This window comes from Phodopus roborovskii, unplaced genomic scaffold, assembly GCF_943737965.1.
Source record: "Phodopus roborovskii unplaced genomic scaffold, PHOROB, whole genome shotgun sequence".
Classification (NCBI taxonomy): Eukaryota; Metazoa; Chordata; class Mammalia; order Rodentia; family Cricetidae; genus Phodopus; species Phodopus roborovskii.
This window is the reverse complement of record NW_026126549.1, coordinates 20,970,023-20,985,608: the sequence shown is the minus strand read 5'-3', so window position 1 is coordinate 20,985,608 and position 15,586 is coordinate 20,970,023. Positions and strand designations below refer to the sequence as shown.

The 15,586-nt window shown below is 45.9% G+C and overlaps 1 protein-coding gene across 2 annotated transcripts in view; it reads left to right on the top strand.

The window, feature by feature from the left end:
* Afap1l1 (actin filament associated protein 1 like 1) overlaps window positions 1–15,289 on the top strand; it is a 53,152-nt gene extending 37,863 nt beyond the window's left edge. For both annotated transcript variants that reach the window (XM_051200747.1, XM_051200748.1), the window contains 8 exons: window positions 945–1,156; window positions 3,112–3,257; window positions 3,788–3,860; window positions 5,138–5,249; window positions 8,057–8,221; window positions 9,936–10,114; window positions 11,895–12,023; window positions 14,219–15,289. In XM_051200747.1, coding sequence (XP_051056704.1) covers window positions 945–1,156; window positions 3,112–3,257; window positions 3,788–3,860; window positions 5,138–5,249; window positions 8,057–8,221; window positions 9,936–10,114; window positions 11,895–12,023; window positions 14,219–14,242 — 1,040 coding nt within the window. In that variant the 3' untranslated portion in view covers window positions 14,243–15,289. The remainder of the gene's footprint in view (window positions 1–944; window positions 1,157–3,111; window positions 3,258–3,787; window positions 3,861–5,137; window positions 5,250–8,056; window positions 8,222–9,935; window positions 10,115–11,894; window positions 12,024–14,218) is intronic.
* Window positions 15,290–15,586: the final 297 nt, after the last annotated feature.

Genomic DNA, 15,586 nt, shown 5'->3' with positions numbered 1-15,586 from the left:
GTGGGAAAACTATGCAGAGGCTGGAATTGCTTGCTGGCAGGGTCAAGCACTTTGAAAAGCAGTGGTTTCTGGTTTATGTACATAAAGATATAACTTATATAGATTATACCTAGTCTGATAAGGAAATTACTATAAAAATATTAAGTACTTTTAAGATAAATGCATGCTAGTAAAAAGTGCCTGGCAGAGAATGCATTACCTGTTTCATACAAATGCCGTGGTCCATATGCTATAACCCAGTAGATAATCACCTGTTTTAAAGGGGATAAGGGTGTGTCTCAATGACAGAGCATTTGCCTAGCTGTGTGAGATCCCAGGTTCCATACGCAGCATAGCAGAAAATAAAATCTTCTATTTCAAGTATGCAGAAATACTATATTAGTTTAAAAGCTATAATTATAGCCTATCAATGGCGACACACATCTCTAATCCCAGCACTCGGGAAGCAGAGGCAGACGGATCTCTGTGAGTTAGAGGCCAGCCTTGTCTGCAAGAAACCTAAAATGATTAGAGGAGAATCTAATTCTATCTGTAGTCAGCTGTGCAGCTAGCTAGCCTTCTGCTTAGGTGTAGAAATCAATCCTTACTGTGGCTAGATGTTGGCATTTCTACATGCTGCCACTAGGTGCCAGCATCATCCATCATTTTCCATCTTTCAGTAACAAATTCTATTTGGGGCAGTGGAGGGGCAGTTGTAGCTTTCCTACATCTTCTCTAATAGTGTCAGCCATTTCCATCACACTTGGAGTGGTCCTGAGGCTGTAAAAGGATGCATGAATAGCATCATCGATGTGAGATCACAGCTAGACAGCCGAGACTCAAAGAGGAGGATGCCTAAGGTGCCAGGCCTTCCTGCCAGCTAGATCACAGGTTCGTGTAGATATCTCTCAGAGCCTTTGCACAAGGAGCTATAACGAGGTCATTCCACTGTGTCTTTGTTCCAGGGTACCTAAATGTGTTGGTTAACCAAGGCTGGAAGGAACGATGGTGCCGCCTCAAGTGCAACACTCTCTATTTCCACAAAGACCGCACCGACCTACATACCCACGTGAATGCCATTGCCCTCGGGGGCTGTGAGGTAGCCCCAGGCTTTGGACCCAGGCACCCATTTGCCTTCAGGATCCTACGCAACAGGCAGGAGGTGGCCATCCTGGAGGTGAGAAAAGAGCCTTTGGGGTGGGGGATGGGGTGGGGGGGTCTTGTTGCTATTCTACCACAGGAACTTTGGGGGAAGAACCCAACTTGCTTGTGAGGTAACATAGGAAACATCAGGGAATGCTTGAATTCCAAATAAACAAGGAATCGTGTTTTTAATATGAAAGTAGCCTGGGTGATTCGGAGACACACCTACACTGAAAGGTTGCTTGTGTATCTGAAGTTCAAACCTAACAGAGCGCCCTGTGTCTTTATATCCTAATTTTGGCAGCCCTAATTCTAGAGCCCAGGTTTGCTTATTTGCCCTGACCTTAAAGTTCCAGGTCCGGCAGGCATCTCCTGTGGTCTGACTAGGATCTGATTCTGGACCTTCCCAGCAGGAGTCATCCACCTCAGAAAGCCACTGCCTGTCAAGGTGCCTGTCACTCCCACGGAGCAACTCCAGTCTCTACAGAGTCCCCCACAGGGTTAAAGTCCTCCCAGCTCCCTCCACACTGGCAGGGCTGCAGCCGTGTTGTTATATAACGTTTCTTTTTCTAGATCCCCGCACACACTGTGAGCTCAGCAAGCACGCATTGAACAAACTGTGCATGAGTGGTGTCTGCTCGCTGACCTTCCCACCTGCTGGCCCCACCCTCCTCTCTGAGGTTGTTCAGAGCAGGAAGGCAACCCTCCATGTGACAGCACCTTGGATGCTTAGAATTCAAAATGTTGACACAGGAAAGTTCAAAGGTCCACCTGCCCACGTTATAGACAGACAGAGGCCAGGGCGGCTATGTGCTTTTCAAGGCTCAAGAGTGCTAGTACCCTCCCCATCTGCCTCATTGTTTTTCAGTTTCAAAAACTATCTTCCTGTTGAGTTTCTTTCTTTTCTTTTTCTTTCTTTCTTTCTTTTTTTTTTTTTTTTTTTTTTTTTTTTTTCCTTGGTTTTTCGAGACAGGGTTTCTCTGTGTAGTTTTGGAGCCTGTCCTGGAAGTAGCTTGGTAGACCAGGCTGGCCTCGAACTCACAGAGATCTGCCTGCCTCTGCCTCCCCAGTGCTGGGATTAAAGGAGTGTGCCACCAATGCACATATCCCATAACTTACATAGAGTTTTCAAGGGGATTCCCCCCCCTTAAGATGATGCTTCATTTATTTCTTTAAGTTTGTCATTACTCGCTAACTGATTTTTCGATAATGCACAATTTCAGGATATGTTTAACTAGCCAGCAGTTCTGGGGAATTTTCCTATAAATTGTACTGTAATACTTAGGTAACTATAGTCTAAGAAAGTTTTGAGTTACATGAGCAATTTCCTATTTAGAGGAATGTAAACATGGAGGCTGGAGAGGTGGCTCAGCAGTTAAAAGCATTTGTTGCTTTGGCAGAGAACCCTCTTGTGATTCCTAGCACCCACAAACTGGCTCACAACCATCTGTAACTCCAGTTCTAGGGAATTGGATACACTCTTCTGGCATCTGCAGACACAAAACATTAATGCATTACACATATATGCATGCAGGCAAAACAATCAGCCACACACATAACATAAAAGTAACTTTAAAATAATGTGTTTTCAGACTAGGGATGTGGCTCAATGGTAAAGCCAGGCCTTGAATACACAAAGGTGCTCTGGGTTTGATCCCCAGTATGGAAGAAGGAGAGGGAAGGAAGAAGTTTTGAGAACACCTAAATGTTGTTTTTACATCCAAATGGTCAGATATAAAACCCCAGAGAGTGGAGGGTAGGGGTGTGACATAGAAGTGATCAGGGAGGATTCCTGGGAGGAAGTAGCTTTTTGAGCGGATGCTTGAGAGAATTCAGGAGCCTCGGATTTCTGCATGTGTGTCTAGTCTAACTCTTCCTCCATCACTAAGTACTGAGTACTTACAAATATTTGTGTGGTTCTCTGACATGAGCAAGCAGCCAGAGGCTTCACGCTGTGAAAGTGAACTCCATTGTGCCTCCTCTTCCCAGGCAAGCTGTTCAGAGGACATGGGCCGCTGGCTTGGGCTGCTGCTGGTAGAGATGGGCTCCAAAGTTACCCCAGAGGCGCTGCACTATGACTACGTAGATGTGGAGACCTTAACCAGTATTGTCAGTGCTGGACGCAACTCCTTTCTGTAAGGGTAGTTCCATGGCCCAATCCTGTGGGGGGATTCCTGCCTCAGCTCCATTACCAGGCTCTGCATGCAGCCTTGAGCACTGAATGGAAGGGGCGGGCAAGCTCAGGAAGCCAGCTTTCTTGGGACAGATGGCACCTTCACTAGTGTGGGTTGGCTTGGCCTGAAGCCTGCCATCTGACTCACAAAGGATGGTGGGAATAAGCCACCTGTTGTCAACTTGTAAGACTCACAGGTGTCTAGGCAGTAAAACTGCTGCCAGGGACTGGAGAGATGCCTCAGTGATTAAGAGCACTGGCTGCTCTTCCAGAGGACCAGGATCAATTCCCAGCCCCCACATGGTAGTTCCAGGAGACCTGACACACTCACGCAGACATACATGCAGGCAAAACACCAGTGCACATAAAAATAAACAAAATGAGTAAAAAATAAAAAAACAAAAACCACTGCCCAGCATCAAATGAGAGAAGACAGGAAGGCAGCATAAGCCACAAAGTGTCACCAACAACACTGTACCTTTCATGTTCTAGGTATGCACAATCCTGCCAGGATCAGTGGCCTGAGCCCCGTGTCTACGATGAAGTTCCCTATGAAAAGGTGCAGGTATGGTCTAGTGACCCCGCTTAGTAACATGCCTGCCCTTTCTTCTTTCCCCTTCATTGCCCACTTTATCCTTTGCTTCAGAGAAACTGACTTCACTAAACCCACCTCCTCTCAGTGCCACGCCCTGTGCCTTCTCCTGGGGAAGAACCAGAAGACAGGCACACTGGTGGCCTTGCATCTAGAAGAGACGGAACAAAGCTGCCAAGGACAGGGCACATCTGTGAGCCAGGGCCCTTCCTGGACTAGATGATACTTTGTGCCCTCACTTCCATGATTCCCCTTTTTAGAAACGTACCCAGCCCGCCCTTTTATTCCCAAGGTCTTTCTTGAATGCAACTTGAAGGTTTTGCTCAGTTGCAAAGAAGCTAGTAGCTGGATAGTTTCACACTTCAGATATAGCTGGGTGTGGTGGTGCACACCTTTAATCCCAGCACTCTGGAGGCAGAGACAGATGAATCTCTGATTTCGAGGCCAGCCTGGTCTACATAGTGAGTTCCAGGACAGCCATAGCTACACATAGTAAGACCCTGTTTCAAAAAAAAAAAAACTAAGCACTTCAGATATGAAAGCTGGAGTCAAAGGGAAACTTCACTTTGCTTTTCAGATCCCCAGCTTCCCAACTCCACGTGGGTGTGTGGGTCCTTCTCAGGAGTGTTTTGAGAACAAAATGAAATGATTCATGTTAGGAAGGAAACGAGGAAGGAAGGAAGGAAGGAAGGAAGGAAGGAAGGAAGGAAGGAAGGAAGGAAGAAGGAGGAAGGGGCACAGTGCCCAGCAGGCAGAGAAGTAACATTGTCATTCCTAATAAGATGGTTACATGACAGTATGTATCACATCAAGGCCTTGGCTGGACTTGCAGCATGGGAAATACTCTTCAAGCAAAAATGCAGCCAGTTTAGTAAGATGCATCACTTCTGACATTGGCTCCTGTCTTCCAAGCCATTACTTCCCTCCTTTCCCTCTTCTGATGGAAAACTGTATTAGCAATTCAGAAACTAGAAGAATCTTTCAAATGATATGTGAACAAAACGCCTGTAACAAACACAGGCACACGCAGTTTCCCGAGCCTTCTCATTGGTCTCTCAGTAAGTACTCCAGCTTAAGGTTGCCTTTTACCATAAGGTTCGAATGAATGGTGCTAGTGAAGGCAACCTGTAAACTGTAGAGAGCTGCTGTGTGTGGAAGGCCAAGATCTCAGGTGCTGGCCAGAAGCTCCCTGTCTGAATGGACGGAACCCTTCCTGCACTCAGTCTTCTTCCTCTACCCCCCTTGCCCAGGATGAGGAGCCCCAGCGCCCCATGGGGGCTCAAGTGAAGCGCCATGCCTCCTCCTGCAGTGAGAAGTCCCATCGTGTGGACCCACAGGTCAAAGTCAAACGCCATGCCTCCAGTGAGTTCTGTGGTCTTTTCCTGCTCAGGGGTCTCAATACCACACTCCCGGAGTGAGGGAACAAAATGGGTAAAAGAGGTCCATCAGCAAATACTCTACCCTAAGGAAAATAATGGGGGATAGGCAGCGTGGGAGTGCTTAAGATCCCAATCCCCATCACAGCAAGAGAAACAAAAAGAATTTAACAGTAGGAGCGTGGTGGTAAGGGCAAAGAGCAAATGAATAGCAGAGGGAGGTTTGCAGAGAGGCTAGAGTGCTTAGATCCTGTTCTAGAGGTAGACCCTACCTGACTTACCCGAGATCCCTCACTCGGCATTTACTGATTATTCAAAAGGCCAAAAACTTAACTTCATGTGATTTCTCTTTTACTTTTGAGATAGTGTTTTCCCTGTGTGTCCCTGGATGTTCTAGAACTCACTCTGTAGACCAGGTTGGCTTAGAACTCAAATCTCTGCTTGCCTCCGCCTCATGAGTGCTGGGATTAAAGGCATATGAATTCTTAATACTAGCTGCTAATTAAAATGTTTTTATACTGCATGAGCATTATCTGTATAATAGTTGAGTGCTTCAAAGTATATAAGCATACACAGGTATATCTAAGTAAATGTAGGGGAGTGGAAAAGAGAGAGAGAGAGAGAGCTCATCTCTAATCCTGTTTTTTCAAGAAGGCCTGAGTTTATGGTCTCTGACCTAGGGTAGTAAGCAGCTAACCACTCCCTCCACAGTCCCTGAGCTGGGGTGTCACAGATCCACAGCTCACTTCTGTGTCCCCATCTGTGCACTGTGTGCCCCAGATCACACAGGGGACCATCCTAGAACAAGCCAGCTCCCCATAGGATAATGTACTGTTTCTTAAGGTTTCTTTTCCCCTACCTTTGCTTTTTGAAGACTTTTTTGTTTTGTTTTTTGAGACAGAGTTTCTCTGGAAGTCATTCTGTAGACCAGGCTGGCCTCGAACTCAAAGATCTGCCTGCCTCTGCCTCCCCAGTACTGGAGTTGTGCACCACCACACCTAGCCTTTTGAAGACTTATTAAAAAAAAAAAAAAAAAAAAAAAAAACCTTTCTGTCCCCTATCTCCATTGCATTAGTATATATAAATCATTGCTCCCAAGACATCTGTCTTCCACTCCTCACTTGCCTGAGACACTGTTATGTGACTTTGAACAAGTCCTTTCCCCTGTCTAGTTCCATCAGTAGGAGGGAGGGATGTGTAGCGTTCTTGAGAGGCACCGGAAATAAGGGCTTTGAAAAAAACCTGTTTTAAAATGGAAAACTGTTCTTCATGTAATTGACTTGCTGCAGCCCCAGTGCTCAGGAGACTCATCCAAGTTCCAGGCCAGCCTTGTCTGCACTAATGAAAAGGTCAGCTAGTGCTGACCTGTTGTGAAAAAATAGAATTCACCTGACATAGTGGCTCATGCCTTGAACCCCAGCACCCAGGAGGCAGAGGCAGGCAGATCTATGTGAGTTCGAAGTCAACTTGGTCTACTTAGTGAGTTCCAGGACAGCCAGTGCTACATAATGAGACCTTGTCTTAAATAAATAAATAAATAAATATCAATGAATAAGCAAAGTAGAAAACTGAAGTCAGTATATCAGATTAAAGAAATCACTAAATAACAACAACAAAAGGTAAAACCTAGATCCTGATTTTTGTTATTGTTTGTTTGTTTGTTTTTAATCAAATCTCTCACAAGAGCCCAAGTTACAAGAGCTGTGAAAATGGGGCTGGTCTGGCTTAGGCCTATTGGCCTCCCCATCCCCATCCCAGGGGCCTGTGGGCCATTGCTAAAATCACAGGGTTCCTGGAGGGGCCACAAGGTATAGGCCAGTGACATCCAGAGGCACACAGGAGTAGACCTGCCTTGGCCCTCAGTCTGCTGTAGCAAAACTTCCTAAGATGACCTTTTTAAAAGCAACAGCTCAATTCTCCTAGCTTTGGAAGCTGGAGTCCAAGTCAGCAGCTGTGGTGTCTAGGCCATCTCCTGTTGCATAGATGGCTATCTTCCAAGGCCACTGATGTTACCTATAAAGATTCTGCATTCCTGACCTCATCACCTAGAGTCAGACAAACACATGTACAACTTGTCTCTAGTGCCATTCACAGTGGAACCTAATCTTTCTGTGCCTGGCTTCCTCATCAGTACAATAGAGTAATAAACAAACAGCTAATATTAAGTAGGATCAAGTAAGGTACACATCGAATAATAAAATGGAGGAAGGTTAGATGGGAATTCAAGCAAGTAGATGAGTGTAGCATACACTGAGTGAGAAACATGATTCTGTGCAGTTGCTTGCTGTCCATCATGGTGGGCCTACAGTACACGCTGGGGCTTTCTCTCTTCCCACCCTTCCCCAGCAGCACACTGAGCAGGGCCTGACCCTGGCATGGATCTGATCTGAGTTACATGTAGATGTCTTCCTTTAGCATAAATAACCTGAGGCTTGACTCATTCAAAGTATACTTTCTATAAAGCAATATGGGTCATGCATCACAAATTTTGCTTTATTATGAAACGACTATCGTTATTTTCTAACATTCACTAAACGTCATCACTTGCCAGGTACTATAGTAAGTACTTTTCCTTGACTATCTCGTGTATCCTGGAAGCCAAATTTATCACTGTCTTTATTTGTGCATCAGAACGCTGAGGCTTGGGGGGAAAGTGCAAAAGCACACCAATCATTTGGGTCTGACAACACACATCCAGTAGAGAAAACTCAAACCGTGATCTGCCTGGTTCTGAGTCCCTGTGCTGTGCTACCTCACTGTTCCTTCCTAGTGAGATGTTCTGTATCTCTGCAGGTGCCAATCAATACAAGTATGGCAAGAACCGGGCTGAGGAGGATGCCCGAAGGTACCTGGTAGAAAAAGAGAGGCTGGAAAAAGAGAAGGAGATGATTCGGACAGAACTGATGGCTTTGCGACAGGAGAAGAAGGAGCTGAAGGAAGCCATCCGGAGCAACCCAGGTACCTTCTGAGGTGTGGCCCTGAGTGCACAAGGGTGGCTCAGCCTGAGACCACCCTGACTCAATAAGGGGAGGCCCAGCCCTAGAGCCCATTCATCTGTAGATCATAATGGGCCTAAGATGAGGACCTCTGGTAAATCAGAGAATAAACACATGGAACTGTGTGTGGTGGAGCACTCAGGTGGCAGAGGCAAATAGATCTCTGTGAGGCCAGCTTTGTCTATATAGAAAGTTCTAGGAGAGCCAAGGTTACATAATGAGACCCTGTATCAAAGGAAAAAAAACTGAAAGAAAGAGAGAATAAACACACAGCAAGTTGGCAAGGAAAGCATTTTGGTTTCAGTACAAGAAAAATTGTGGGGCTAGGGATATAAGTCAGTGGTGGAGCACTGGTCTGGCATGTATGTGTAAGTCCTTGGACTCAATCCCCCCATACAAATAAACAAACGAACAAAGGACAGGAACTTTGTAGAGGTAAGAACCATGATTTGGAACAGACTAACTATCCTAACCAATGTTTTTTGTCTATATCAATTTGCAGTATACATAAGCTGTTATATCATTACTTTTACTTATATTTGTCATACACACGTACATATAAGATTTATAAATGGAAGATCTTTGCCTGTTTTCTTCACTGATCCATATCAAGAGTCCAGGACAGTGCTTGGTCTGTAGTAAGAATTCAATAAACAACTACTAAAGCAATGAATGACTGCATTTAACATGACTGTAAAAACCTTCTAGTGGAAGTTAAAGGATGGAGATGATTCTGGACTGAGCTAGCTAAAGCTGTGGCTCATTGATAGAATGAATTCCTGCCTGGCAGTTACAAAGCCCTAGGTTCAATCCCCAGTACTACATAATCCAGGCGTGATGGCTCACACCATAATCCCAGCACTTTGGAGGCAGGCATTTTCCACTGTACAGTCTGAGGCAAGCCTGGACTACATGAGACCCTGTTTTGATTTTAAGATTTTTATTTTTAAATGGGAGACTGTGGATGTAGCCCTGTGACAGAGCCCTTCCTAGTGTACAAGCCCTTAGCTTCAATCTCCACCCCCATCCCCCACCCCCACACAAATGGATCTTCTTTGCTTGACCGAAGTATTAATGAAGTTCTGTCGGTTTACACTAAATCAGCAGCAGGGTCGTCCTGGAAAACCTGGCTCAGTACCCAAGTAACAGAAACCAAAATCACACACAAAACTGCAAACTGCAAACTGAGAGATCAGATACGTGTAGTGAAATATAGGGAAACAAATGCTTTCAGTCTCTTCCTCTTAGTGACGTAGTGGCTACACAGCACAAGCCTTCACCCAGTCCTCAAGGCATCCCAGCAAAAAAAGGCGTCTCTTCCCAGTGACCACCACCAAAATCTCAGGAGTCACTCCATTTGGACCAACTCTATATTCTGAACCAATCACTGTGAATGGAAGATGAGAGGTGATCACCGACCAGGCCCCCAAGTTACATGGGACCCACCCACTCAAACTAGAGGGATAAGAGGGCAACAATGGTTTTGCAGTGAAATATTAAGATACTCTTTCCTGAAGATGGAGGCTAGGCAGATAAAGACCACACTACAGAGTGTGGCTGGTAACCTACCTCAAAATCTGTCTTATAACTGCACGCACACTGCTGGGAAGGCTCTCTAGGAGAGACAACGGACCTGAGGCCCCACAGACTTTTCTCACCAGTGTTTCTGGACTCAGGAGCGAAGTCGAAGGCCTTGGAGGAAGCTGTGGTTGCTCTAGAAGCACAGTGCCGTGCCAAGGAAGAGCAGAGAATCGACCTGGAGCTGAAGCTGGTGGCTGTGAAGGAACGCTTGCAACAGTCCCTGGCAGGGGGGCCCGCCCTGGGCCTGTCTGTGAGCAGCAAAAACAAGAGTCAGGTGAGTCCTTGGGGCAGCTACTTCCCAGCCACCCCACTCCAGTTTTGACAGAACTGTCTCTAGAAAATGCCAGATGTCCCCAGGAGGGCAGGGTTCCCCGTTAGGAAGTTACTATAAACTGCCAGTGGTCCTATGGTTCCTGTATAATACCAAACCACTAGAGAGAGAGAATACATGCATGCCTGTATCCTTGTCTGTATCATGTCTGTCCCCTGCCCTGGGTATTTGTGTTTTTATTAAGACCTGAGCGATAGGGGTGCAGTGCTGTAGTAAAGCACATGCCTGGCATGTATGAGACACTAGGTTAGAGTCCCCAGCACTGAAAACAACACATGGGAGTTAGACTGTTTATCATGTCCCTAGCCTCTTATGGGAGTCTGGATAATAGGAGTATAGCAAGTGTTTGCTGGATGATTAGATGCCCCCTCCCTGCTCTTGGACAGCCAAACTGGCTTGTCTGATAAGTGTGAGCTGGCACTGGAACTGTGTTCCCAGCCAGTCCATATGGGCACCTGACCTGAAGCCAGACAATGCTTCCTCTCTTTGGGGGCATCCTTAGCTCCATTTTGCAGGAGGAAAACCTGATTCACAGGGGGCTTGGAAAGCAGCTAGACCTATTTCCTTCATAACAGTTGCTGCTTCTAAACCCCTTGGGGCTAGATGTTAAGGTTTCACACTGCATTGTTAGCGTTACTATTGCTGTGATGAAATATCATGACCAAAAAGCTATTGACTTACACTTTAAGTCACTGCTCGCCACAGAAGGAAGCCAGGGTAGGAACTCAAACAAGACAAGGGTGCTGCTTACTGACTTGCTCAGCTTGTTTTTTTTTTTTTTTTGGTTTGGTTGGTTTTTTCTTTCTTGTTTGTTTGTTGTTGGCTTTGGTATAGTGTTCTGCCTGCATGTATGTGCCTGTAGGCCAGAAGGAGCCAGATCGCATTACAGATGGTTGTGAGCCATCTGGTGATTGAACTCATGACCTGTAGATGAGCAGCCAGTGCTCTTAACCACTGAGCCATCTACAGAGACTGTCAGCTTGCTTTCTAGTAGAACATAGTAACACCAGCCCCCCACAATGGGCTGGGCCCTCTCCCATCAATCACTAATTAGGAAAATGCCCTACACGCTTGGCTGAAGTCCCATCTTATGGAGGCATCTTCTCAATTGAGGCTCCCTCCTCTCAGAAGCTCGTGTCCAGTTGACATAAAAGTAGACAGCACACACACTTATGGAGTTGAATAGTAAGCAATCATCTAGAAGGTTTGACAGGTGAAGATAGTGTAGACAGTAAGACAATATTAGGAGAAAGTTAAGCACATATGCATGAAGCTCTGTGTTCAACTCTACCAGCACCACACAAAAGAAACAGTGTAACTATGGAAGTTGAATTCCAGCTCTCACACTAAGCAGCCATGTGGCCTTGCACAGAAACTTGACCTTCCTGATTCAGTCCCCAAGATGGGGTGTTAGTAAACAGTACATACCTTACCGGCTCATGGGAAAGCCCATCAGTACACTGGCTACTTAACAGGCTCATGGGAAAGTCCATCCTTACAATGCCTGCCTGATGTATAGAGAGAGCTCTGTGACCTTGCCTGTCACTGCCTTTACCCCCCGCTCCAGTCCCCAGCATCTTCTGTCCCCTGCCCTGTTCAGTGCTGGCATGTTTGCCTAGTGCTTTCTAATCTAAAGTTCACCTATACTTAAGTGCAGGTTGGGTGCAAATAGACAGCACTATATTTCACCTTCATAATGGTTTTGTTTGTTTGCCATGAACAGGAAACTACAAACAAGCCCCAAAGCAATATCCCAGAGCAATCTCTCCCTGTCAACTGTGTCTCTGAGCTGAGGAAGAGGAGTCCATCCATTGTAACCTCCAATCAAGGAAGGGTGCTACAGAAGGCCAAGGTAAACCAAGAAAGAGCTCAGCTAATGGTAAAGCACAGATCTGGATCTTTCTATAAAAGACCCATTCCAAAAACCCAGAATGCCACCTAGTGAGAAAAGGATGCATATAGCCATCTGGCTTCTGAGCCTAACAGCATTCCAAGGTAGTAGAAGTCAAGATTGGGGTTAATGGGCCTGGTGCAAGGCTAAGTACGACGCCAACACAAGAACAGACAGGCTTGAGGTTCACTGTATGACACTGATCCTCAACCTCTTCTGTGTAATTCTTGGGGATGGCTGTTAAGAACATCTTGGTCTTTAAAAAGGCATATGTATTGTTAACACTCCAACACATTTCTCAAGCATCTGAGTAACTCCACACCATAGAGCAGAAAACATCCTATATCTGGCCTCATCAGGTTTTGCCCCCAAATGAGTTTGTGCTAAACCTAGAAACTATGCATGCTTCAGGGTTTTCTGGGTTTCCGAAGATAACAGGTAAGATGGTGTGGAACTGAAAAACAAATGTTCAATACTGGACACAGTGGCACACCCTAATCTGAGGCAGAGGGATCATGGTTTCTAGACCAGCCTGGACTATAGTGAGACCATATATGTATCAAGCTCAGCCAGTGAGACCAATGAGCTACTGTGAAAGCTAACACTGACCTCTGCTTGGGGAGTTTGATTTAGAAGCACCTAATCTTTAAGCAATGTGGGGACCAGTAGGTTTCCTCTTCTTTAAGATGAGAAGCTATATAGAAAGGAACCCAAACAAGCCTTTCTTTGTCTTGTGGACTCAGGAAGATAAGATTTCACAGTGAAGACTGTGGTGCCAGGTCACAATGCAATCGAGGTAGTTATTCTAACCATTGATAGCTGGTGCCTTTGCAGTGGGCCATATACAAGCAGAGATCTGAGGGGAGTGTGAGGAACCCAAAAGGGGCTGGAGGGATGGGAAGAGAAGATCCAGAAAGAGAAGAGCACGGGCCAAGTCCTCGCTTGTTTGTGGACAAGTAGGCAGAAGGGTGAACACTAAATGTGAGAGGCAAAAAGGAACAGCCAGGCCACAGTAGCCAGGCCCAGAAGCCAGCAAAGTTTTCCTGTGAGGGTCTTTGCACTCAAGAAATATTTTTGACATTGTAGGCTGCATAGTCTCTGTCAGCTCTGCCACTGTGGCTGGAAAGCAGGTCCAGACAAAAACTACCGCATGAAGAATATGACTGTGTCCCAATAAAACTTTACTGACAGGCATTGAAATGTCAATTCTGTATCACTTTTACTTGTCACAAAATGCTGCTGTTCTTTTGCTACTTTTTCCAGACACTCAAAGACTCGATGAAATGTGCTTAGCTGGTAGGCTGCATGAAAACAGATGAGCAGGTTGAGTCAACAGGCTGCAGCAGTCCCTCATCTGTGGACTTCAGACCACTGGAAGAACTTAATGCGCAGATTTGAGCAGACTGGTTTTCTAAATGCCACCTGCAGTTTTCAAAGCCCACTCTGGGATTTGGAGAGATGGCTTGGCGGTTAAGGACACTTGTTCTTGCAGAGGACTGGGGTTCACTTCCCAGCATCCACCTGGTGGCTTACAATCATCTCTAATTCCAGGGATCTGATACCTTCTTCTGACCTCCATGGGTACCAGGCACACACATAGTGCACAGACAGACATAACAGGCAAAACACACATACACATACAATAAACAAATCAATTTAAAAAATGAAGGGGAAAAAAAGCATTCTGGCCGGTGGTGGCACGTGCCTTTAATCCCAACACTCAGGAGGCAGAGGCAGGCAGATCTCTGTGAGTTTGAGGCCAGCTTAGTCTACAGAGCCAGTTCCAGAACAGCCAAGGCTACACAGAGAAACCCTGTCTTGAAAAACCAAAATTAACCAACCAACAAACAAATAAAATAAACATCCTGTCTAGGTATGTAAACCCATCACTTTAGAGGCTGAAGCAGGAGGCTCACCATGAATTTAAGGCCAGCCTGATCTACATGGAGACCTTGTCACCATCACCACACTTTAACAAAAAGCTATCCTGACTATTCTGCTGAGAATGGAGAAAGGGACTAAAGGTCATAGAGACTGAGGAACAGGGTCTCCATGGTCTCTAGCCTGGCCAGTGGAGCTATTCATAGTGAATGTAGTGAGCGTCCCACTAGAACCCTCAACAACTGATTCTTCCCCCTTATCTTTCTGTGCCTTAGGAATGGGAAATGAAGAAGACCTAGGAAGGGTGAGAATTCCATCCTGAAGGGGTATCGGCTTGTCCATCTAAGGAGGAAATGCTTTCTTCACAAGATGTCAGGAAAAGACTGGAGCACCCAAAAGACCAGCTTGATTGTCTGCATGATTCTAGGGATTGTGGGAAGGGAGAAGTGGAAAGCATCCTCCTGGCTTTACAAAGGATGGAGGTGGGAGTGGCAGGAGATAGAATTGTGCACCTGTAAATGTTTCGTTAGGTATCTCTACCTCCTGAATCAATGAAAGCACACATGAACAAGCCATTCCACCTTTTCTCAGCATCCAGTCCAGTCCTCGAGGCAAAGGAAGCCAGTGTTGAAGTACTGGTAGTGAGTGTCATGATGAAGGAAGATGCTCCATCACCTGAGAACACTTGGGCAGACTGCGTTCCTATTGGGCATTACAGGCCACCTCTGGGTGAGGGTAATGGACTGGAAAATCAATATGTCCCTGCCTGCACAACAGTGAACAAAAGCTATTGAGAACATAAAAATGCCACAGTCATTCTTCATGTTTCAGTGCCTGGCAAAGTACAGCCACTGGAACCTTCCAGGTTTGAACATTTTAAAATCAGGTTACCTCAGTATGCACAGGGCAAAGAGAGTTGATCAGCTGGCCCATTTTAAACTTACAGTGGCAGAAGTATGAATGCCCACACACTGTTGCATGCATTGGAGGGTAGAGTCGTTTGCTGTCAGTCAAGTGCTTACCTATTTAAGGTGACACTGAGACTCCTGGGGCTGTGGTTGGAGGACTAAGATTTTAGCCTAATGAAGTCTTCATCTTGTACTAGGAGGCCTGTAAGCCTGTCTCCCTGTGTGCTATGAAGTAACACTATTGAGAAAAGCCAACAGGATGGTGGCTCATTTCTGCCATGAGGGTGCTAAGCCTTTTCCAAACACTTGATATTTTTATAGGACCTCAAGTCCTAGGCAACCTCTTTTCTATACCATTCATGACTGTCTCAACACTGGGCTTTTAGGTCGATTTTTAACATATTCATCTCCAATAAAGATGAAACTGTTCAACTCTGAGAGGTTAGCTGACACTTGGAGGTGGGGGGGAGACAGGGAAGTTGTGGATGGTTGGCTTCCCTCCTACGGCTTCACATACTTCAGCCTTGTTGGAACCTTACCAGTCTTTGCAGTCACTGGAGACCAGAGTGGAAAACCAATCACCTCACTGGTAGGACAGACACATTAGGGATTACGGTCCTGGGTCCAGAAAGGGCTGACTGCTGATAATCGTAGGATAGTCTCAGCAAAGTCATTCAACCCCTCTGGCTCTCATTCAAGAACAGGCTAAGTGGTTGTCCTCTCCTCCCAAGACTC